The sequence below is a fragment of the Lithobates pipiens genome, unplaced genomic scaffold (assembly GCF_037356315.1).
Source record: "Lithobates pipiens isolate NorthernLeopardFrog02 unplaced genomic scaffold, aLitPip1_a1.2 Scaffold_19, whole genome shotgun sequence".
In the NCBI taxonomy this organism is placed as follows: Eukaryota; Metazoa; Chordata; class Amphibia; order Anura; family Ranidae; genus Lithobates; species Lithobates pipiens.
Window position 1 is genome coordinate 420,034,813 of NW_027507764.1, and position 26,111 is coordinate 420,060,923.

Genomic DNA, 26,111 nt, shown 5'->3' on the forward strand with positions numbered 1-26,111 from the left:
GAAATCCGTGACGCTTCACTTCATTTACTAGGCTAAAGAATTCCCTTTCAAAGTGAACAGTCCTTTTGCCTTTAGCTGATCAGCCCCATAGAGTTCATGTTTATATTTGAATAACCAATCCATGAAAAAGTTTTCTTCTTCCTAAACCAAATTGCCTATCTGTAGTCAAAGTTAAAACATGTAAAACCAGTTAATCAATTCGTCCCTTTGGTAACAAAACTTTTTATTTTATTTTATATTTATTTGATCTTTGTGCAAATAGAACAGTAGAGGGAGCATAAGGGCCCTGAGAAACTCACATTATATTGTCAAAAGTATTGGGATGCCTGCCCTGTAAATGAACTTTAATGGCATCCCGCTCTTTAACCGTAGGGTTCAATATTGAGTTGGCCCACCCATTGCAGCTATAATAGCTTTGACTCTTTTGGGAAGGCTCTCCACAAGGTTTCAAGTGCATTTGTGAGGTCAGGCACTGATGTGGATGAGAAGGCCTGGCCAGTAGCCTCCCCTCTATTAAATCCTATAGGTCTTCTATTGGATTGAGGTCAGGACTCTGTGCAGGCCAGTCAAGTTCCCCAAACACACTCATTCCCATTTCCCTCCCCCTTCTTTCCCTTCCCTTTCTGTTCTTGGTTTCCTCCAGTTTTCTTTCATTCTCCTTCACTTATCTCCTCTTCCCTCCCTTCTCGGTTCTCTTTTGTCCCCCTTCTTCCCCTTTTCTTTCCCTGACATTTTTTATTCCATTATCTAATTGTCCACTTTCATCCCTTTTTCTTATCCACCATCTCCCCACTTTCCCTGTGATGAGTGGATTGTGACTTTCGTTATCATCTTTGACATATTATCTTTATACATTAATTATTATATTTTTATACTGAGACTCATATTGCATTCACCCCCCCCCGTCCGCTGCAGGGGGAGTCTATAGTCCGGCCTAGTGGTCACACATGGGCTGTGCTGCAGCCTGGTCAGCAAGTTCATGATTTTCATTCTATTATTTTGTATACCCTACTGAACTTTATTGTGTGCAATTTCGAATATGTTGTATTTGAACTGTGCCTTATTTCATTATCTATTTTTAGATTTAGATTTAGATTTAGATTAGTTCTCCTGAAGAAGCGGTCTCCCGCGAAACTAGTAGAGAACCAAATCAATTCTGAGAATTGCTTTAACAGCAGACACTTGCCAGGAGTTCCCCGAGTATTTGCTATTTGAAATACAATTTATTCTTAATTGTTGTTTTAAATGTACCTTGTATTTATGTAATAATTATTTTTTTATATATATATTACTTATTTTGTTTGTTATCAGTACCGAGATAGCCCATCACTTTTTTTTTTTTAACAATTAAAGCGGTAGTAAACCTATTTTTTTTTTTTAACACCTGCAAAGCAAAAGGCATAATGAGCTAGTATGCACCGCATACTAGCTCCTTATGAAATACTTACCTTAGAACGAGGCCCCGACATCTGGCACGATCCACGCCGAAGGAGCTGACATGCTCCCTCTGCGTTTCTTCCGGGTATCGCGGCTCCGGCGCTGTGAGTGGCCGGAGCCGCGATATCGTCACTCCCGCGCATGCGCGCGGGAGATTTCATTCCGGCCGGCCGGACACTGCCGGATTTTCAGGCCGAGAATCCCCTCGTGCGCATGCGCCGCTGCAGTCAGCGGCGCATACCGAGGGGAATATCTCCTAAACCGTAAAGGTTTAGGAGATATTTTTTTTACCTACAGGTAAGCCTTATTATAGGCTTTCCTGTAGGTAAAAGTTAAAAAAAAGAGTATACAACCACTTTAACTTCTTGTTTTTTTAAGTATAAAAAAAACCTCATTGATCATATCAGAAACTAGAGCTGCACGATTCTGGCCAAAATGAGAATCACAATTTTTTTGCTTAGAATAAAAAGATCATGATTCTCGCAATGTAAAATCTTTCACATTATACAACAAAAAAAATGGGCTAACTTTACTGGTTAGTTTTTTTATTTTATTTTTATTCATTAATTAAATTGCATTTGAAAGACCGCTGCACAAATACAGCGTGACATAGAATATTGCAACAACCACCATTTTATTCTCTAGGGTGTCTACTAAAGAAATATAATGTTTGGGGGTTCTAAGTAATTTTCTAGCAAAAAAAATGATTTTAACTTGAAACCAACAAATGTCAAAAAAAGTTTAGTGTTTAAGTGGTTAAACTTTTTTCACTTACACAGAAGTCTATTCCTTTGACAAATTGTTACAATGTTTATACTTGGGTTCAACTGATAAAGAATGTTTTGATTTTTCAATTTTTTTCTCTTCCTTTCTTTTGAAGGCTGTGGTTTCAGAAGAGCAGAGAGAATTCTTTGCATAGAAAGAATTGTGAAACACTTTAGTCAAGATCGTGATAACGATTCTTGGCGATTAATTGTGCAGCTCTATCAAAAACTCACTAAACAGTCTGTAGTGCACTGTCTACCATCACCAAATTGTAGTAAGGAGGGTGCTCGGTCTACAGTGGCACCACTTACACTCCAAAAGAGTCAGCAGCGTGTGAAATGTAAAGGAAGCATAGACACTGTACAATGAGTTTACTGGAATCCCTTTAAACCCAATGTTCCAGAGACACACAAATCTCCTTTAACAAGGTGACAAGACATAGCAGCAAAGTTCTAGGTATGTCCCATCAGCTTGATAAAGGAGGCCCGTGTGTCCCTGCAACATTGATTGCTATGTCATTGCTGACACGTACACATTATTTTTTTAGCCAATGCTCACCGCATAATGGACGCTTGTAGGCACGTGGTTAAATAGTAATTAAAGAGTATCCAGTTAATCGGTTTCTCAAGTATGATCGCAGATTCAAAGACTTCCCAACCGGCAGAGAATACAGCCGCTCCCTGGAGTGGGGTCTGGCGACCAGCTTTACCCAAGTAATTCAGCAGGAGCATTCTATAAAGAAGGAAAAAAAAAGATTTAACTGAAAGTGCCATTCTGTCTATGTGGTATTTCAGGTATAGGTAGCAATTAAAAGCATCTTGGAGACTCCTACTGCTAGAGCGGCTTCACAGACGGTTTCCCTACTGCGCATGTGCAAAGTGCGCTGTGCTTTCTAATTGGCTCAGCGACGGAGGAAGAAGGGGGGGGGGCAACCTCCGAGGGGTGGTGCTGCAGGGAGAAAGCAAATAAGTGGAAGTTTCACTTTTGGGGGGAACTCCGCTTTAATGAGGTATTAATCCCATTAGTTTTCTGCATTCATTTTCTTTTTAGGCTTTTTTCCTTTTTTTATTTGATGATCTGACCATAAGTCTTTTATTTTTCACAGACCAAACTGTCTAAAAAATAGCAGTTAGACCCCAGCGTTTTTCAGGCGCATCTATATAGAGCCTGAAAAAAGCGTCTCCTTTCACTCCAATGTACAAGCCCGAGGGGTTTCACACTGGAGCGTTGTGCTGGCAGGGCGTCACAAAAAGTCCTGCCAGTAGCTTCCTTGGAACAGTGAACTCACCGCTGTTCCCCACTGAAATCAATGGGGCAGCGCTGCGATACCTCTGCGATACATTCGAAAACATTGCTTTGACCCCACCAAAGATTAGAAAATTGAAGTGGGTGGCAATTATGTGATTAAAAGAGGTGTTGTAGGAGCGTCACATCACCTCTGAACAGCTCTAAAAAGTGACACAAATGTGGGTCACTTTTCAGAGGTGCAATGGTTTCAACGCAAGTCTAAACTTAGCCCAACAGACTTCCTGTGCTAAAGGGGTTTATTTACTAAAGTTGGAGAGTGCAAAATCAGGCTCACTTCTGCATAGAAACCAATCAGCTTCTAGGTTTTATTGCCAAAGCTTAACTGAACAAGCTTAGGCTTGGAGGTTAGAAGCGGATTGGTTTCTATGCAGAAGTGAGCCTGATTTTCCACTCTCCAGCTGCTTTAGTAAATAAACCCCTCTAGCAAAGGAAGTGTGTTGGGCTAAGTTTAGACTTGCGCCTAATCCGCTGCACCTCTAAAAAGTGATCCACGTCTGTGTCACTTTTCAGAGCCAATCGACCAGCCGTGAAAAGGTGATGTGAGGCTTCTACAATGCCTTTTTTAACCACATAATTGCCGCCCACTTGAATGGGTCACGTTTGGCAGTCTTAAGACAGGAGCCATAGTTTTTTCTGCAGGCATATGGCAAATCCTCGCAACTGCAGGATGCAAACACCCCTGTCTGCTCCCTTTTCTGCTGGGGGGGGCAGTTGGGGTGAAATGCTTAAAATGTGGTTTAACTGCCCTCCCAACCACAAGCCTAAATGAGCCCTTGCTGGCCAGATCATTTTGTGAAAGTAAAGCACCAAAAAAAAAAAAAAAAAAAAAATCGAAAAAAAGGAAAATAAATGCAGCCACCACATTAAGGCTCAGTTCACACTTCTGCGATGCGGGAACATTTCTAATCCACTGCGGGTTCCCGCATCGCACCCAACTCGCACAGCCGTTCACACTGCCATATGCAAAGTGCTGGGAGTGTCAATACAATGTTAATGACACCCCCATTTCAGCTCGCATATTGCACTGAGAACTGACAGTTCGGACATGAATCGGATCGCATAGGTGTGCTGCGTTTTTGCAAAAACTTAGCTAAGCTGCTGTTTTTGTGCAGGTTAGCTGTGCTTTCCCTATAGATTTCTACGAGGTTCTACCATTTTGGTGAGTTTTCAGAAAGTGCACTAAAACTCTTGAATGATGCATCTTTGGTGCGCTTTCTGAAACCACACCAAAACCGCAGGACATCATAGAAGTCTATAGGAAAGTGCAGCTATTCCACACGTGACCTGAATGCAGCGGGACTGCACCTAATACTGCTTTAACCAGTTAACAAATCATACAAAAAAAAAATGCAACATGTGTGATCTGCATCCATTCAATTGCCAAGATGTGAAAAGGAGATGTAAGCACTACTGAAGAGTAGAGCACAGTATAGCAGGGTACAGTAAACACAGAGGACCATATACAATGGGAAACCTAATTGTTACTGACATCACATCTCATCCTGCATGGTTACTGGTATGAAATCTACTTGTCTATGAACATCGTTAGTCACTTCATGGGGAATTTTACATAAACACTGAGATTAAAATGCATAGTTCACAAAACGTGACCCTGACCTGTCTTACCTGATTTGTCTATGCCTTACTATTCTTAGTTGTTATTCTATACAGTTGTACCTGCGGAATTCCATAACTGACTGCACGTGGGACTATAGGACTAGTTTTTTTTCAGTATGACCCAAATCTGTCTGCATACAATAAACACAAGGTGACACCAACATTCTATGAGCAATGTAAACTGGTGTTGTACACTCACACACAATGTACAGCCTTATTTTTATCTTTTAACCACTTACTGGGCATTTAAACCCCCCTCCTGCCCAGACCAATTTTCAAATTTCAGCGCTGTCACTCTTTGAATGACAATTGTGCGGTCATACAACGCTGTACCCAAATTAAATTTCTATCATTTTTTTTTCACACAAATAGAGCTTTCTTTTGGTGGTATTTAATCACCACTGGGGTTTTTTATTTTTTGCTAAACAAACAAAAAACGACGGAAAAAATTATGAAAAACAAAAATCATGTTTTAGAATTTGTTATAAAATTTTGCAAACAGGTAATTTTTCTCAATTCATTGATATGTGCTGATAAGGCAGCACTCATGGGTACTGATAGGCTGCACTGGTGGGCACTGATAAGTCAGCACTGATGGAGACAGATAAGGCGGCACTGATGGCCACTGATAAGATGGCACTGATGGGCCCTGATGGGTGGCACTGATAGGTGTTACTGATGGGCAGCACTGTTAATGAGGCACTGATTGGTGACATTAATAGGTGGCACTGTAGGCACTGATAGGTGGCACTGTGGGCACTGATACATGGCACTGTGGGCACTGGTAGGCGGCACTGTTGTGCACTGGTAGGTGGCACTGGCAGGTGGCACAGAAGGGGAAAGATGAGCTGGCAGCTGCTCTCCTGGGTCGGGACTGATACCCCTCTGACAGCTGCTGGTGATCGTCTTTTTTTGATAGCGTGAGGAGAAAAAATAGCGGATTACCAGCTCTGTTTACATCACATGATTAGCTGTCATTGGCTGACAGCTGATCATGTGGTAAGGTGTCAGAATCGACCCCTTACTCCGATCTGTGATCCAGCGAGTCTCAGACTCGCTGATCACAGAGCGCATTGCACACGCCCTGCAGGGGGTGCGCAGGCCACTCAAGCACAGGAGGACATCTATTGATACCCTCCCGGCAAAGTAGGTCCGCGCTGTAACCGTCATTAGGCTATAGCGCGGATCTGAACTGGTTAAACTGTAAGAAGCTGAGAGATCTGGAGGAAATGAACAGAAAATCCCCCTTCGTGTCCATCCCAAGCATATCTATGATCCAAATTTTAATATCATTATTCAAGATATCAATATTCCACATTATGTTTTATTTCTAGTCTACTCCTATTAAGCTGAACGATCTTTAAGTTTATAAACTTACTTTGGGAAGATCCCTGCACATTTACTACCCTGAATTCTTTGACACATATTCACTATGCCCTGCGATTAGGCACTCATGTGTCCCACATCTCACTGAACCTGCCTTCTGAACTACAGAAGCCCCAAGATGAGGAGTTTTAGGAGGTGGAGTCACTGGTTGCAGGCAGCAAGGTACCATGGGATATGTAGTCCTTAGAAATGGAAAGTAAACAGCACAGGAGAAGCTGCAAAGCATGCTGGGAATACAACTGTGGAAAGAGATGGCCAGCAGACAGGCAGAACTTACAACATGAAAGTAGATCTTATATTGTATTGTCAAGTATTGTTTGTATTGCTATTACATTGCTGATGTTATAAAATGAAAAAGTGTGCCTTTGACTATAGATTTCCTTTAAGTAATCCACATCTATAAGATATTGGTTGTTTATTACTGGCATTATTTACTCGGTAGGTGTCAGGGAAATGGCCGAAGGACTGGATATTCCACCAAGATAATCATGGCCGCCATGGTGCACAGTCTGACTAATGTGGGCGGTATTTTTGCCTTGTAAACAGATCACATGACTTACTTCCTGTTCTATTTAAGCCTGCTGCTGGTGTTGCTCATTGCTGGATTATCTTCAGCTTCTCCTTGATCTTATGTATCCTGATTGAACTTCTGTCATTGACCCAGCTTGCTCTGACCTGTGATCCTGATCTCCCCTTGGCTTGTATTTCTGACTTCTCGCTGGCTTGCTCTACTGTGTCTTGGCTTGGCTTAGCTTATCGACTCTGCTACAGATCCATCTTCCTGTTTATGACCCCAGATATCAAATCTCATCATCTGAACTGATCTTACCATGTATGACCCCCGGCCTGGCTCTCGTTTCTGTCTCTGGTTGCTATTCCGTCAAGCTTACCTGGTACTCTGCAAGCACACCAGCTTTAGTTCATCCAGCCTGTTCCATCTACATCACGGAGACTAGTTCATCTCATCACCTGGCAAACTGTGCTTCTCTGGGCACTGCTCTCCCTATACCACTTTCAGGGAAGTACTGCACTTAGCCGCAAGGGGAGCCCTCTCAGCATCTCTGCCTCACAAATGGTACGTGACAGTAGGCTTCATGCACACTGTGCCACAGTTTTTACAGGCATTTGATGGTTTTCAGCCCGTAAAAGCACCTCTATATAAGCCATGGGGGGAGGGGGGGGGGGTTACTAAGGCTGGGTTCACATTTGAAAATGCAGCGGCTCACAGCAGGAGTCTGGGGTGCCTCCATTCACAGTTTCAGGTTTGATTGTAGCTCGACTTTTGGGCTGTATTCGGACCTAAAAATGGACCAAAAGACGGACAGGTTTCCTGTGCAATTTGCACCAGAGCCGCTTTGGAGATGTGCAAACCGGCTCCATAGATAGCCGGTCACAATCTCCTGCTATGCGAATTGGATGCGGAACCCACATCCAATTTGCACTGGTGTGAATCCAGCCTAACTGGTGCACACAGAATCTGGTACAGCTGTGCATAGTAACCCATCATGTAAATAAAGGAAAGCTAGCAGCTCAATCTTCCGCAATGAATACATTTATTAATCCGGGTGTGGTGCAAAATACAGGGCTTAAACGTTTCGGCATGTAGCTTTAGACATAACCTTGGATATGAGAAAAGCTACACGCTGAAATGTGTAAGCCCTGTATTATTTTGTACCACACCTGGATTAATGTATTTCTTGTGGAAGATTGAGCTGCTGGTTTTCCTTTACTTACATGTTTGCTTGAGTGCTAGGAGGACACTACAAGCCAGTGCATCGACCGCTCACCACCTCAGGGAATTACTACAGGTGTTCTCCACCATAGTTACCAATCAGTTTCTAACTACTAGCTTGTTCTGTTAAGCTTTGACAATAAAAACTAGAAGCTGATTGGTTACTATGCACAGCTGCACCAGATTTATTGTGCACCAATTTTAGTAAGTCTCTCCCTATGACCCCTTTCACACTGGGGCACTTTGCAAGCACTACAGTGCTAAAAATAGTGCCTGCAATGCGCCCTGAAAGAGCTGCTGCTGTCTCTCCAATGTGAAAGCCCAGAGGGCTTTCACACTGGACTGGGCTGGCAGGACGCTTGAAAATGTCCTGCTAGCAGCATCTTTGGAGCATTGTATGGAGCATACACTGTAGCATCGCTTTGCGGTTGTTTTTAACCCTTTCTCGGCCGCTAGTGGGGGTTAAAACTGCCCTGCTAGTGGGCACATAGCGCCGCTAAAATGACCGCCCCTGCCCCAGTGTGAAAGGGGCCTTAGTGTCCATGTACACAGGTGTCTACAGTTGTATTAGACGAGGTGTGTTTACAGGCAGAAAAAAAAACCACTAAAGGGATGTTCAGGAAAGGAGCTGCAGAGCAGAAAAAAGCTGAAGGCAACTAACTGCATGCAAACGTGCCTAAACGCTAGTGGTTGAGTGTTACTACATTCCAATGGCTAGAATAAATTTATATTCTGACTCATGGAAAGCATTAATGCCTAAACTATTGACAAGCTAAATGTGTCTAAACAGATGCCAGAACATCTGCCAGGAGCTGTAGAAACATCTCATGGATGATCAGTGGAAACAGGATGCACCTGAGCTCAATTTTAAGTGTCATGGCAAAGGCTGTGATTTTTTTTTGTTTTGTTTTGTTTTTTTTTTCTTTAATTTGCAAAGATTTCAAATAAACTTCTTTCACGTTGTCATTATGGGATATTGCTTGTACAATTTTGAGGAAAAGAATGAATTTAATCCATTTTGGAATAAGGCTGCAACATAACAAAATATGGAAAAAGTGAAGCGTTGTGAATACTTTCCGGATGCACTGTACCTCATTTGGCTATATACAGCAGGTTTCTGTGATGTCACTCCTCCTGGCTGAATTTCAGAGTTCTCTGACTTACTGTTTCCTTCTTTTATCAGTCCTGATACTACATCTCCCATGAGTTTCTGTAGCTTCAGGGCGGGCTATGGGAGTCACTTGTAGCAGTTCTGGGAGTTGATGTGGGTGGGTCTTAAGGGGGCTCCCGGATTCCGATAAGCCCCCCGCCCGCAGACCCCGACAACCAACGGCCAGGGTTGTCGGGAAGAGGCCCTTGTCCTCATCAACATGGGGACAAGGTGCTTTGGGGTGGGGGGCCGCGGGGCCAAGGTACGGCTCGGGGGGGGGGGGGGGGGGGGCGCTCGCTCGTCCCCATCCCCTTTCCTGGCCAGCCGGGTAGCGTGCTCGGACAAGGGTCTGATGTGGACCCAGGGTGGACCCCCACAACGATTTTTCGGCATAGGGGTTCCCCTTTAAGTCCATACCAGGTGACGGGGCCAGAGCCGCCTCCTTCGCTGGCCCCGGCTACCTGGATACGCGCTCAAAATGAGCGGACTTTCCTCCGCGCGTGTGGGCGAGTCCGTTCATTTCAAAAGTATGGCGGATAGTCCGGCGGACTTAGTACGCCGCATTAGTCCGCTGAAAAAGTGCCGTGTGTGGGCAAGTAGCTCGTTCGGAAAGTCCGGCGGACAGTCTGGCGGGAAGTCCGTCAGACTAAGTCCGCCGGATAGTTGGCTACGTGTGTACGCGGCATAAGTGTCCACCTGAGCACTGGTTAAAGTAGAAGTCTAGCCTGAGCTGTTTAGCCAGGGCTTCTCCTATAAAACAAATTGCACTCCTGTGACCCGTTTTCAGCAGAGAGCGGTCTGAAGTCTGCTCTCCGCTGACGTAACCAGGATCAGTCGAGGCAGTGCGTCATCTCGACTTAAGAAGTTTGGACCTGCCAGCTGCCTTGACTGATGGCAGTCTCAGCGAGCTGTTTAGATGGACATTCCCCGCCCCTCCACAGCTCAGCGCTCCAATGAGCGTGGAGAAGCAGAGCAGTCAACAGGTCTCTGCTTGGGAGGTAAGAGAACCGAGCCATCAGCGATATTCGGTGGCTCTGTTCTCGGTGCAGAGACGCCGGGTGACAGCTGCAGAATATGCAAGTATGAAACCCCCCCCCCCCCCCAAAAAAACACACTTCTCTTTTAAAGCTTGTAGGAGGAGTTTTTTCATTCTTCTCTGACTGTCCTGTGAGGCTGCATGACTCCTGATCCTCTGTCTGGACAGTGCTGATTGGCCCTGTGCTGATCACATGCACCCTCCCAAAAAAAAAAAGCAAAAAAAAAAACTCAAGCAATACACACCAAACTGAGCATGTGCAGAGTGTCCCCAAGGCTCTGTACTATAAGGAGATACTGGGGACTGCGGGAGAAGAGGAAGACCTGATCAAACAGCCTTTTTACACAATGCGTAGGATTAACCCTTCAGGTTCCACAGATAATATAGCATGCTTTACTGCATATACAGACTGATTTCACTGTTGTGGGTTTAGTAATACTTTAAAGGAAACATTTTCATATACTGTATGTATAAGACCTTTTTTAATGCTGTCCATACTGCTAAATACATGATTACTGAATTTGGCGGAGGCTGTACTGCACTCACTAAGTTCTATAAGCCATGTTAACTCTTAATAGTTCTTATAATGACATGTAGCTATATTAATTTGTACCGAGGAGCACTGGGAATTAGGCTTGCTATGGGAATTAAGGTTTCCTAAGAGACAACTGTACGGCTCATCTTTTATTTTATTTAGCCACTAGAGTATAAAGCGCAGACACTACCTGAAGCTAGTCTACTATTAAAGTTCTAGTGAAGTTTAAATGCTCATTGATATGGCAGAACAGTTACCTTTTATTCAAGCCAGGAACTCCAAACATGCAAGCCCGGAACTATAAAAACTAGATTGTAAGCTCTAACGAGCAGGGCCCTATGATTCCCCCCTGTATTGAATTGTATTGTAATGTAATGTCTACCGTAATTTTGTAAAGCGCTGCGTAAACTGTCGGCTCTATATAAATCCTGTATAATAATAATACGGTAATAATAACTATAAATGCAATGGAACAAAATCTCAACCACATAATTCCATTTTCATGCATCACTTAAATACAGTGGACGCACTTAAAAATGCACAATATCCCAAGGGTTCCTGTATTAAATAGACATCCCAGTTTGCTAATGAGGGTGGAATTTTGTGAAATGGGTATTTCAGGGACTGGCACCATTGGATAGGTGTATATGTATTGTGATTTTTGCTTACAGCATTGCGGAGTAGGTAAGATGCCTCTGAACATTTACAATATTCTGCTTTACTTTTTGCTGACAAAACTGAATTTCAAATCTCTTACCCTCCCATGGAAACACCAGCTGCTGTCATTGGAGCATCGGGGTACATTGTGTGCACATGCTGAATGACCGTCTCCAAATCCTCAGTGTTGGCGGCACAATATGTCCTTGGTGTCTGCAAGGAGTAAACAAAGCAATATGAGATGGTGTAATGAACCTTTGTACAATCACCATTTAAAATGACATTGTATGTGTTTTATAGAACGGCCCCCCTGTACCTGTTATAAAGTAAAACTCAAACTTATTTATTTATTTTTCTTTTTTGTATAGGATGATGCAACCTTGGCTAGGTTTTATTTATGCGCATAAAGCCATTTTAGTAGGTGACAGTAAGTTGGCTTGCATACAGCACAACCAGGAATGGACACTAAAGCTCCTTCTATTCTCATCACTTCTCCATTCTCTTTCATTATACATTAGGCATACTGTATGCTTGGTGGGAAACAGCTGTGGTTATGTCTACAGCTGTTGTAAAGGACTGTCATGCTGATAAAGATGGAGAGAGGACATTTTTAGCACACAGGAAGAGGTCTTATCCAAAAAAGCCACAGAAACCATTGAGGAATGTGAAACAGGATGTGCAACTGTGGTTTTTAATTTCTTTGTACATAGAGAGACGTCTAACCTGATCAATGTTAGCAATGGGCCATGTCTGCCTAAGTAAAAGTTCACCCAAAACTAATACAAAAAAAAAGGGGGCCTTGACAAAGGGGGGATAGTCCCTAGGGATGGAAATACGTGACCTACCGGCCATGGCTTCCTTAAGCCCCGTACACACGAGAGGACTTTTCAACATCCAAAGTCCGTCAGACCGAGTCCGTCAGACTATCCGATCGTGTGTGGGCTGCAACGGACTTTAGCTTCGCAAAAGTCTGACGGACTTTAGAAATGAAGCATGCTTCAAATTTTCCCGACGGAACTCTGCCGGACCCGGTCCCCTTTGAAAAATCCGCTCGTGTGTATGCTACTCCGACGGACTAAAACCGACGCTAGGGCAGCTATTGGCTACTGGCTATGAACTTCCTTATTCGAGTCGGGTCGTACGTCATCACGTTCGAATCCGTCGGAGTTTAGTGTGATCGTGTGTGGCCAAGTCCGTTCGGCCGAAAAGTCTGTCAGAACTCCGGCGGAACTCCTTTGGAAGTCTGTCGGACATAAGTCCTCTCGTGTGTACGGGGCTTTAAAGTCCCTAATAAACCCCCCCTTTTTTTTTCAAAACCTAACTCTAAAGCCTCCTACACACGATCAGATTTTTGGCAGGGAATCGTGTGAAGACAGACTGTTGGCCTAAAATCCGACCATTAATACGCTCCATCAGACAATTCAGTCAAACTTTTCGACCACCAAATGTTGGATGGCAGGCTAGTAAATTTTCAGTGGACAATGGTCTGTTGTCAGATTTGCCTATCGTCTGTACACAAGTCCGGCACGCAAAAGTTGAAAGGACAAACATGCATGCTCAGAATCAATGCTCACCAAACATGACATTAGCAGAAGGTGCCCAAAGGGTGGCACTCAAGAGCTAAAATTCCTCGTAATATGTCACTACATTCGTGTTTGTTGGCTGACAATTGTGTACAGTTTGTATGCAAGACAAGTTCCTGGCACACGCCCTTCAGACAAAAATCTGACATTTTGTTGGCCAACAATCTGATCGTGTTTACGAGGCTTTAGGCTAGGTTCACACTATTGCGAATTGGATATGGTTTCTCCGACCGGCTCTCACACATCTCCGGAGCAGCTCTGATCGAATTGCACAGAGGACCTGTGCGTCTTCTGGTCTATTTCGGGTCCTAATTCAGCCAAAAATACGGACTGAAATCGGACCTGAAACGGTGAAAGGGACGCACCGGAACCCTGCTGTAAGTCGCTCTGTACGGCAATGTGAATCCAGCCTAAATCTACTTGCAACCACATTCTCAAACAAATAAATATATCTAGCCCTGTAAAGAAGAAATTGCTATACATACCTTTTCTGAAGCCAGTCCAGTCTGGTCTCCAGCGGCGGATGCTGTGTGCAGGAGAGAACTGACGGCTGGGAAATAACTGGGAAGTACCAAGGGGCTTCTGCTGTGAGCTGCTTCTCCTGCACACGCTCACACAGTGAAGCCGCCGCTGCCCAGATAGCAAACAATTGTGCTACAGGGTTGAAAATGACTTGCTAAGCTATTGCTAGACTTGCCAGGCTTCACAAGTTTTTTGCACAATTGCAGCAAGTCCGCATTGCATGACTCCAGATCAATTTTCTTTGCAAACATTCTGCAAGTCTGCTGTAATTTCTGGTTCAGTTATGTTGTGCAATAGTCATCCCACCACAGGGGTCACTGTGGCTGAATTTTCATGCTAAAGACTTGCAGAGCTCTTGCTGTAGACTCACCACTGCAACTTTGCTCTTGCTAGAGACTTGCCATGCAGGTTTTCTACAAATTGGAAAAGTGTTAACTTGAACTTGTGCTTCATGTGCTTTGCAAGTGTACAATTTGACAGTGAAAATGTGCAGCAGGTTAACAGACTTACATTTCAACACTGCCACAAAATTGTGACACGTTATCCCGGCTTTCTATGTGGCATCTCAGTGTGGGACTGGAGTGCTGCAGAACAAGTTCTGTAATTATATTGATTTTTTTTTGTTTGTTTACAGGGCTAGATACTGTAGATTAGTTTTAGAATGTGGCTGCGAGTAGGTTTAGAGTTAGTTAGGTGTTAGCTGAACTTCTATTTTAAGTTCTGTCCCCCTCCCATGTTCAAATTCAAACATTATGTACCTCCAAACATGGAACATTAAAGCAGAATTAAACTTTTTATTTTTAGAAATTGTTTGCTACGTGTTTGGAAAAAATGTACATACATGCATATACATATTTATCCTGGAACTGCAGGTAATTTCAGTAATCTTTAAGACCTCTGTATTCAGCTTTACTCACAGGATTTCCACAGAGGTGCCTGCTGTACCATGTACTTGTATGAAAAAGTCCTGTTCTCTTTGTTTCCTTTACGTGAAATCCCTGGTGTTCAGCCAGTCCCTGTGCTTTCCTAATCAAAACTGACCACACTAAAGCAGGAGAACACACCATGGTCAGTTCTCTAGAAATGCTGGGAACTCAGTCTGCTCTTCTCCAATGATCTCACTTGACCAGTGTGATGTGGTTCCTCTTTCCCCAGCTCTCTGAGCTCCTTACACAGCTGGGAATAGAGGTTATGTGATCACTCTTAAAAAAAGGTAGTCATAAATTTTTTTTTAAAATATCCTTACGCATATGTTTTGCCTTTTATTTCTGAATTGGTTGTTTTACAAGATGAGGGTTTACAATCACTCCAAAACAAATGTATCTGGCAGCTCCACGGTTCTTTAGAAAATCCATATTTCTACAGAATAGTCAGTATTTAAAAAAAGAACGCGTTTTGATATATAGCCCTGATCAGATGTGGTGATCAAGGCTATATGCCAAAACGCATTCATTTTTTTTAATATTGACTATTATGTAGCAATAAAGATTGTCTAATGGACCCTGGAGCTGCCAGGCACATTTGTTTTGGAATGATTCACATAATGAATGGAGGCCATTTGAGCCAGAGCGCCCAGTGAAGGATTCCAAAAAAAACAAAAAAAGGGTGGCAATTTTGAAAAAAAACTCTATATTTTTTACTTTTTGCTATAATAAATATCCCCAAAAATATATAAAAAAAACGTTTTTTTCCCTCAGTTTAGGCAGATACGTATTCTTCTACATATTTTTGGTTGAAAAAAAAAATAAAAATCGCAATACGCATATATTGATTGGTTTGCACAAAAGATATAGTATCTACAAAATAGGGGATAGTTTTATGGCATTTTTATTAATAACTTTTTTTTTACTAGTAATGGCGGCGATCTGTGATTTTTATCGTGACTGTGACATTATGACTGACAAATGGGACACTTTTGGTGCTATTTTGGGACCATTTACATTTATACACCGATCAGTGTGATTAAAACTGCACTGATTACCGTGTAAATGTGACTGGCAGAGAAGAGGTTAACCATTAGGGGGCGCTGCAGGGGTTAAGTGTGTCCTAGGGATGTGTTCTAACTGTAAGGGGGATGGGCTACCTGTGACACAACACTGATCACCACTCCCGATCACAGGGAGCTGTGATCAGTGTCCTGTCACTAGGCTTGTATACATCAGCATTTCCCCATTCTTCCTCTCCGTGAGATGATCGCGGGTATCCCCGCGGACATAGAGTCTGCGGGAACTGTGATCACACTCATGGAACTTGCGGTGTGCGCCCACAATGCTGTGTCTTAAGGGGCAACATACAGGTACGTTAATATGCCTGTACGTGCCATTCTGCCAACGTATATCGGTGTGATCTGGTCGCCAAGGGGTTAAAGAGGAACTGCACTCTGCTCACATAATTTGTAATAAAAACATCTTCCCTTCCCTCCAACCACTTTGCATATTATTTTATATATACTGTGATTCTGTACTTGCCAAATATGCTGCAAAAATCTCCCTCCACCGAGCCTGGCTGCAACCATTTTAACTGTGGGTAGCTGAAGCTGCTGCCTGTTCACTTCCTGGATTGGCACAAACACCTCAATCTCTGCAGCTCTCATTGGCCCTCTTATGACTCATCCCCCCACCCTTGACGGCAAACTCTCAGGAGAGAGACAGAGACGTGCATGATATAGTTACATAGTAGGTGAGGTTGAAAAAAGACACAAGTCCAACCTGTGTGATTATATGTCAGCATTACATTGTATATCCCTGTATGTTGTGGTTGTTCAGGTGCTTATCTAATAGTTTTTTGAAACTATTGGTGTTCCCTGCTGAGACCACCCCCTATGAAAGGGAATTCCACATCTTTGCCACTCTTACAGTAAAGAACCCTCTATGTAGTTTAAGGTTAAATCTCCTTTCTCATAATTTTAATGAGTGGCCACGTGTCTTGTTAAACTCCTTTCCGCAAAAAAGTTTTATACCTATTGTGGGGTCACCAGTACGGTATTTGTAAACTGAAATCATATCCCCTCTCAGGCGTCTCTTCTCCAGAGAGAATAAGTTCAGTGCTTGCAACCATTCTTCATAACTAATATCCTCCAGACCCTTTATTAGCTTTGTTGCCCTTCTTTGTACTCCATTCTTCCCGTGCATCTCTTCTTCCCTTCTGCATCCCTTCTGCGTCCAATAGGATCACCTGTGCCTTCAGCCAATCAAGTGATGGGTATTAAACCCACGCTTCCTGACTGCCGGAGAGACGGTTCAGTGTTAAAAAAGCAAATATTAATTTGCTTTCTAACACACCGTGATGGGCTCCAAGTCCACCTTTTTTGAAGCCTATTAGAGCCTATGGCTCTAATCGGGTGCTTCAAAAAACACCCCCGCCGCTGTAATTCAGGTGCCTAGCATCTGAAAAGGGGCTGGACACCTGAATAGGGGATGGCCACAGCAGCCATGGAAAGATTCATGCTATGCATGAATCTGTCTATTTTACATATAGGGGTGTGGCATGATAGAGGGGGCGGCGCCTGTGCACCCTTAATAGATGGGCCTGCCCCTGATGCCCAACCTACATATTATATTTTCTATAATTTCTATATAAGTCTGCCCTTTTTCTGTAACCCTACCTCCAGGAAACCTTGGCCTGCGGTACCACCCAAACAAATAGGAAGAGTTTCCCACAAAGTTTAGTGGCCACAAGGCTACAAAAGGGGGAATTAACAAATCTGAGAAATGACGAAGTGTTGGCTGTAAAGTGGAAGGATAAGAGAGATGTGTACATCCTGTCCACCATCCACAATGACATCTCCATGAAAATTTCCCATCCAAGATTATAATCTCTATACAGGGGATGGATTTCAATGATCGATAGCCCTATTTAGGAACAGGAAGGTCCGGTTTCTGGTACAAAAAGTTGCAATTTACCTTATTCATTTGGCCATTTATAATACATATGTCACCTACCACAAATCCATTGAAAATCCCACCACCTTCCTCAAATTTATAGAAGAAACCATCACGTCCCTTATCTACCAGCAAGGATTCCACCCCCCCCCCCCCCCCCAGCAAACATTTGCTCTGATTCTGTGAGCAGCATGAGCGCCATTTCCCTGAGAGCATTCCACCAACAAAAGCAGGCTGAAGACACCAAAAAAGATGCTGGGTATGCAGCAGAGGGGGAGTTAGCCCTTGTACACACGTTCGGACATGTCCGACGGAAAATGTCCGATTGGACCGTGTTGTCGGATAATCCGACTGTGTGTGGGCTCCATCGGACTGTTTCCGTCGGAATATCCGACCGACAAAGTTTTAGAGCTGGGCTATAAAAATTTCCGACAACATGATCCGATCAGACTTTGTCCGATTGTGTGTAGAGAATTCCGATCGGACAAAGTGCCACGCATGCTCAGATCAAATTCCTAGACCAAAGCTATTGGCTACTAGCCTGAACGTAGTCCCGTCGTAACGAAATAACGTCATCACGTTACGTACGATCGGATTTTCTGACAACTTTGTCTGACCGTGTGTATGCATCACAAGTTTCGGACAAAATCCGACGGATTTTGTTGTCGGGATGTCCGACCGTGTGTACAAGGGCTTAGAAGAGACACCATTTTCCATTGTCCCCAAAGTCCCTCCCAACCGGACCTATGCATCGGAGACTGCTTCCGACGTTATCACGCGTCCCTAAAATATTATCATATTTCTAACAGCCTGCCATTTCCCTGTTTCTAATATCTGCTAATCATTTGCCCGCTGCCTCGACTGACCTTAACTGACAATGGCCCGTTTATCGACTATGCCTCTGCCTGCTGTCTTTATTGTTTATCAACCACGTTTCTGCCTACCACCTGAACTGACCCTGGCCTATTTATCAATTTTGCCTCTGCCTGCCATCAGGATTGTTTACCAACTATGTTTCTACCTTCTACCTGCACTTACCTTGGCCTGTTAATCGACCATGTTTTTTGCCCGCCGCTTGGACGGGTCTTTTGCTCTGCTATTGTAGTATTGGGAGTCCAGATAACACAGAGGTCTCACATACACTATATTATGAAAAGTATTGGGAGAACTTCCTTTAAACGCACGTGAACTTTAATGTCATCCCAGTCTTAGTCCATAGGGTTCAATATTGAGTTGGCCCACCCATTGCCACTATAACAGCTTCAACTCTTCTGGGAAGGAGGTCCACAAGGTTTAGGAGCGTGTCTGTGGGAGGTCCACAAGGTTTAGGAGTGTGTCTGTGGGAATGTTTGGGCATTCTTCCAGAAGCGCATATGTGAGGTCAGGCTCTGATGTTGGACGAGAAGGCCTGGCTCGCAGTCTCCACTATAATTCATCCCAAAGGTGTTCTATCGGGCCAGGCCAGTCAAGTTTCTCCACTCCAAACTCACTCATCCATGTCTTTATGGACCTGGACCTTGCTTTGTGTACTGGTCCAAATCACTCTATAACTGTCACACAGAATACATAATATACACTGATTTGGGTTACTTTTACCAAAGAAATGTAGCAGTACAAATTTTGGCCTAAATTTTCTATGCAAAACTTTATAATAGAAATGAAAAAAAAATACAATTTTTGGTCTTTTTGTGCTTATATCGTACAAAAAAATGAAAAAACTGGTAATTAAATCCCAGCAAAAAAAAGCACTATCTGTCTGAAAAAAGATAAACATTTTGCTCGGGTACAGTGTTGCAATGACTGAGTAATTGTCATTCAAGGTGTGAGAAAAGCTGAAAATTGGCTTGGGTAGGAAGGGGGTAAATGTGTCCATTATTGAAGTGGTTAATTAATGAGTTAGACCCCTGATATCTCTCCTGCAGTCCACTAAAGCTAATGGAGTGCAGATCACACTTCATTAGCTTTTTTTCTTGGCTGCTGTGACAATGGAAACAAGTAATGAAATCTTTGTTGCTTAATTCCTAAATCCTTCGTTCTTGCAAGCTAGCATATATCAGTGAATGGACATTCACTGGTCTCTCTAACCTCTACTCAGGACAGCCACCATGTGGATCCTGGGTCCGCATGTAGATAGCGGAGCCCGGGAAACATGGCAGCTGGGGCAGCGGTGGTGGTTGGGGTAATGTACTGAGTACTGTGGTAGTAAATGAGTTAAAAGATTAAAAAAAAAAAAAAAAAAAAACAGATTAGGCTTCAATATTTATGGACTACAGAGCCAATCACTGTCTTTAGATCTCTTCTATGCTACTTTTTTTTCTTGCAAATCGTTCCTGTTTACTGTATGAAGTCACTGCTGCATGCGTATAATGACCTCCCTTTACGGCACACTTCTCGTCCCATTAGTCCTTGTGATAACATGCCGTGCTTTGATCATGTCCTCTCTGCAGCATCGCTCCATAATCCCATGAGAGGAGGAGAGTTTGACTGCATTGAATACAGACACTGTACTCACTGAGCATGTGCAAAATTTCCAACAGGGAGAAACAGAAAGGGCGGAAGCCCAAAGCGCTGCGGACATGGAAGACAGCACTCAACATGGCGCTGGCTTCTAAATGGCACCAAACACAAGTAAAAGACTTCACAAGTGGTCACCAACTGGGCACAATGTATTAGAGACCTTGAACGTACTGGCTGCATTAATAAAGAGTGCTGGAGAGGCAGAGTTTACGCTTCAAGTAGGGGATGTGTATTGATTATTTTTGGAGAATAAGGATACTACTTAGTGTTACTTCGACTGTCTTTATATTGCAGCTTATCAATTCTTAGGCCGCGTACACACGGGCGGACTGTCTGACGGACTTGGTCCGCTGAAACGTGTTTCAGCGGACATTCCGCTCGTGTGTGGGCTTCAGCGGACTTTTTCAGCGGACAGTCTGGCGGACTAAGTCTTTCGGAATTTCCGTAATATTGTCCGTCCAACTTTGGTTTCAGCGGACAGTCCGCTCGTGTGTAGGCAAGTTGGACGGACTAAGTATGGCGCATGCTCAGAAAGGATTTACACGGCCGAAGGTTGCATTGCAGTGTATTGGACGTCGTATTTCTAGTCCCGTCGTACGTGCTGTACACGTCATCGTGCAAGCTTTCAGCGGACTGTCTGTTCATCGTGTGTGGTCAAGTCCATTCATTCAAAAGTAGGACGGACTGTCTGTCGGATTGTCTGACGGACTTAGTTGGACGGACAGTCCGCCCGTGTGTACGCGGCCTTAGATGTGATGGCTGCATTCATTTCAGTTTTTAGTTTTCCCTTCTTCAGTTTTCATCTGGTGATCCAGACAGCAAATCTGTTGCTTTTCAAAAGAACAACCTCTCCAGCAAAATGTATCAAATGTACAGACATGAGACAAACCATTTAATACTAGCAGGGGTGCTTACAATGAAGGGGTGCAGGGGTGCTTACAATGAACAGCCTTTATGTAAAACCTTTATTCCACCCCCCCAAAAAAAAAACAGTTTGCTGTAACTGTTCCTAAAGTACTGGCTGGAGTCTGGCTTCAGTTTGTTAGTGCATCTAAATCTGCTAGTTAGTACATCTAATGCCGCGTACACACGATCAAACAATCGGGTGGAAAAGTCCGGCAAACTCAAGTCCGCCGGACAATCCCCCCGTGTGTAGCCTCCGGCATACTTTTTTGACCTTTTGACTTTAGAAAGTAGTTTTGCACTCCAATCTTCCCGCCGGACTCGCATTGCGGCGGACAATCCGGCCGTGTGTGTGCCAGTCCGCCGTACTTTTGAAATGAACAGACTTTTCCCGCCCGGAGAAAAGTCCGCTCATTTCGAGCGGGTCTCCAGGTAGGCGGGGCCCGCGAAGGAGGAGAAGTCGCTGGCCCCGCCACCTGGTATGGACATAAAGGGGAACATCAGACCCTTGTCCGAGCACGCTACCCGGCCGGCCAGGAAAGGGGGGGCGAGCGAGCGCCCCCCCTTCTGAGCCGTACCAGGCCGCGTGCCCTCAACATGGGGGGTGCCTTGGGGAAGGGGGGGGGGCGTGCGGCCCCCCCACCCCAAAGCACTTTGTCCCCATGTTGATGAGGACAAGGGCCTCTTCCTGACAACCCTGGCCGTTGGTTGTCGGGGTCTGCGGGCGAGGGGCTTATCGGAATCCGGGAGCCCCCTTTAATAAGGGGGCCACGGATACCGGCCCCCACCCTATGTGAATGAGTATGGGGTACAATGTACCCCTACCCATTCACCTGTGAAAAAAGTACAAAAAAAACACAACACAGGGTAAAAATAGTTTATTGCACAGCTCCGGGGGTCTTCCATCTTCGGGGGGGTCTTCCCGCCGGACTCCTCCGCTATCTTCTTCTAGCTCTTTTGCTAGCGGAGGAGCCCGGCTTTCTTCCTCGCCGCCGCCCTTCTTCCGACTTCGGGGGTCTTGTCCCCCTCTTCGGTTCTTCTGCCGGGCCACCGCGCCTTCTTTTAGCTCTTTTACAGGCGGTCTTCTGTCGCCGCCGCCGCCGCCGCCGCCTTCTGTTCTTCTCCTTCTTCAGATGTTGACACGTCGAGTCCTCCGCTCACAATGGCTCCGACACGACGCGCGGCGACTTATATAGGGACATCGTCGGATGATGTCCCCGCCTATTATGATGTCGCAGTCCCAGCATCCTTATCTCTGATAATCCATCAATCTCAAAATTGTGTTCTCCCAAAGATAAGGACCTCCACTGAATCCCAAAGGGTGTCCTCTAACCTTAATTGTTGACCCTTAAACACAAACACAACACTTTTAGGACCCAGATGGCAACAAAGTTATTCAAAGTAGCAGAGATTCTCAGCCTAGCTAAAACTACCATACAATAGATCATTGGTTTGATAAAGGGGCGGATCCCTAAAACACATAACCACACCCCCTTCATGTCACCATGCCATCCTTGTGGTCTTCCGTACCTACCAACCCTTTCCGAGCGGACTGACAGATCAGGGATGCCGATGCACTGCAGGGCAGTCAGCGTCCCTGCTTTTTGGTCAGACTACAGCTCAACTTAGTTTCCACCTCACCAGTATACACTGCCATCACACCTCCCAAGGCAGCCCCACGACCTGCGAATCATCAGCGGTCACCCCCAGCCTCCATCATCTGAGTAGCCTGACAGCTCCAGCCACAACCATCCTCACTCCCGTCCAGTCTTCATCCGGATCCACGGTTACCCCCCATCTGCCTCTACCACCACTCAACACTCAAGTCTCGATCCCCATCTGCTTCCAATGTCCCGAGCAGCCTGAAACTCCATCCATAGCTGCTGACACACACCCGCACAGCTGGACTACCTGCAAGCTGCTGACATCAACTTGAACAGCCGGACCTCCAACCTGCAGGCTTCACATCACCGCACCACAGGCATCTGCATTACACCCATACTAGCCACCCTCCTCAGAGCCTGAGCAAGATGTACTACTCTCCAGACGGCCTACACCCTCCTTACTCCCAAAAGTGAATTTTATCCATCTTTTTATCATCTTAATTTCACTCTGTGTTTTTATCTCTCCACCTGAACTTCAGAAGGCTGGCGCCCTCTTCCTCCACTTGCATAAACTACCATACGCTGCTGAGTCTCCAGCAGTCAATGCTTCTCCCATGACAGCTTCTTTCCGTGCACCTGATGTCACGATTGACGAAACATGTTGGGCAGAGCCTGGGAGAGCTGGCTGTTTACTGAGTGGGGGTAAACTCTGCTTTTGGCAATGAGCAGCTTATCTTCATTGCAGCACTGCTGACTTTTTGTACAAAGTGATTCTGTCTGCAACACTATGTGGGTGCATTTTTAATTTTCAATTAATAAATAGCAAATGGAGTACACTATGGTGGAGATGTTAGTTTTTTTTCTTTCATCATACTTACCTAGATTGATGCAGCATTGGTCCAATGCTGCATCTGTCCCCTGCCCGCTCTGATCACTGCATTCTCTGTGCTCCATGAGCTCAGTGCTGGTGACTGTCAGTCATAGCTGTCTGCTCAACCCCTCCACTCCACGCGTTTACTGGAGTGCTAGGTTGTGGAGGGGGCGGGAGTGACTGGCCTAGGCTTTCAGCGGCTCGCTGAAAGGCTGAGCCAGGTTGCTGGTCCAGGCTCCTGGGTGGATCCCAGCCTGGACCAGCTCTGTGATGTCAGCTGACAGTGGGCTTCAGCTCGCTGTTTGCTGAAATGGATCACAAGAGTGCAGAATGGACTGCACTCCTGTGATCCACAGTAGAAGTACAGCCAAACAAGCTTTGGCTATACTTATCCTCTAATCATGCTCATGCTTGTGCTGCAGAGCATCCATGGAGGCTCAGCAGTGGATAGTAGTTTAATTGGGCTGAAGACCTCTGCTGCTTGGATAAATTTTGTTGCCATCTGGGTCCCAAGAGTGTTCTTAAGAGCATTTGATCTTTGTGATCAGAGTTAACTACTAGGGATATTGAAAACAGCAAAAAATAGACCCAGCAGACTTTTAAGACACTAACACACAAATATGTAAAAAAAATATTTTATTATTGTACATGACTAAAATGTAAAAATTATAACATTAAAAGCACATTCACATAGGACATTAAATGACTAGAATCCAGAGGGTATGTCACACTCCACTACAATATACTTTGTGTATATATATATATATATATATATATATATAATATATATATATATATATATATATATATATATATATATATATATATATACACACATACATATACACACACAATCTATATATAATCAGGACCAATCCATGCAACACATACGAGATGTGACAATTTAAATCCCAGAATGCCCATGGCATAGCACTATGGTCACACAGCCATTCGCCACTGAACGTGTTCTGACATGTTCTAACTTGCACTCGCCTGGATCGCAGACCAGTTGACTCCAGGCTTTATGGAGTAGTAGTAGAAATAACACATGTATGTTGAGCTGTTGGTGGAAAATAAGTGACAGAAACCTGGAGCAGCAGATTAACATCAGCTTTTGTCTGAAAATTGGCAACAGTGAGAGTGAAACTTGCTCTGTTGCAATGGGCTTATGGTAAACATTCCATGAAGAAATCAAATGTTTTTGAATGGCATAGGGGGTTTAATGAGGGATGGGAAGATGTCCACAATGAACTAAGAAATGGGCAGCCAAAAATGCAAGGGACGGATACGAACCCTCATAAGCTCATGCTGGTGTGTTTTTTTTATCACAAGGAGATAGTTCTCTACGAGTTCATAGAACATGGTATAACAATCACCCAACATTATTGATGGGATATTCTGAACATGTTACAGGTATCTATTCAGAGGAAAAAAGACTGGAACTCTAGCCTGATAAGTGTATTCTCCACCAAGACAATGCCAAGGCCATCCAGCTGGATCAAGGGAGGGCATGTCAGGGGTGAAAAGACCACCATTCATATATAAAGCAATTATATCTGGGTAGCTGGCCTAAAAGCAAAAACTATAATCACACATAAATATAGATGGATCCATCTGGGAAAACCCCTCTGACAGTGTCAGAACCCGGACACGAACCTGCAACCTCTGTTGTCTCTGGCTGTGTCTCTTCTTGCTAAGCCATCTGAGATGCTGCTCAGATCCCTGGACAATTTCTTGGACAATCTTGCCTTGAATCTTGTTTTTGGAGACCCTTGAATTCTGTTCTCCCATGAACTTCCTATTTGGGCCATGCCTTTGGACTTCCTGTTTGCCAGATTAGTGTGCTCTCTCCAGCCATTATCTCAATATTGTCACTCCTGCTGCCGTCTGTATGTTCGCTACCACTTATTACCGACCTTTGGCTTGTTCCTCAACTACACTTCCACTTAATCCTAACCTGCAACCACTTATCACCAACATCTGTCTTGTTTACCGATTATGCTTCTGCTTGATCCCTACCTGCTATATCTGCTACTGGACCCCAGCTTGCTCACCTCCTGGTGCGGGAACTGAGGACCTGAGGCTTTGGTAATAAAATGCTGAAAAATACATCTTCTTCATCAACCCTGCAAATCAGTATCGCTTAACATGGTAAGATTGCAACTAAAATAAAACAAAAACTGAACAATGGCAGGCACAACGTTCCATGGGTAAGACAGAATTCGGGGAGCCAAAAGGCAGGGTTTAAAGTGAATAACCTCATTATGGAAATTGCGTTACATTTAGTTGTTGTATCCAATGTGTCTCACTCTGGAGGTTTTTTTTTTTTTTGGGCTTGGATGCATCCTATCGAGTGCTAGAATTGTAAGACAAGAAACATCAGAATTATGGTTTAAATCCATGACGACTAATTGGTAGTCATTTTCCCATTTGTGGAGCAGTATACATGGTTGTAAATCCACTGTCTAAAAAGTTGAACAGTTTTTCCTACATAAAGGGCACCACGGTTATGTAGCATTAGCCATACAGTATAATGCCCATGGTCCTGCAGTCAACGTAGTGATATGGGTGAAACAGTTTGTGATTAGATAAATGCACAGTAGTATA

General features: G+C 44.2%; 1 protein-coding gene across 2 annotated transcripts in view; it reads right to left on the bottom strand.

Annotated features, from left to right (window-relative positions):
- Window positions 1–26,111, bottom strand: part of ABHD3 (abhydrolase domain containing 3, phospholipase) — a 120,681-nt gene that overhangs the window by 17,856 nt on the left and 76,714 nt on the right. For both annotated transcript variants that reach the window (XM_077492555.1, XM_077492554.1), the window contains exons 5-6: window positions 11,724–11,836; window positions 2,761–2,934 (exon numbers count right to left, since the gene is read on the bottom strand). In XM_077492555.1, the coding sequence (XP_077348681.1) occupies window positions 2,761–2,934; window positions 11,724–11,836 (287 nt within the window). The remainder of the gene's footprint in view (window positions 1–2,760; window positions 2,935–11,723; window positions 11,837–26,111) is intronic.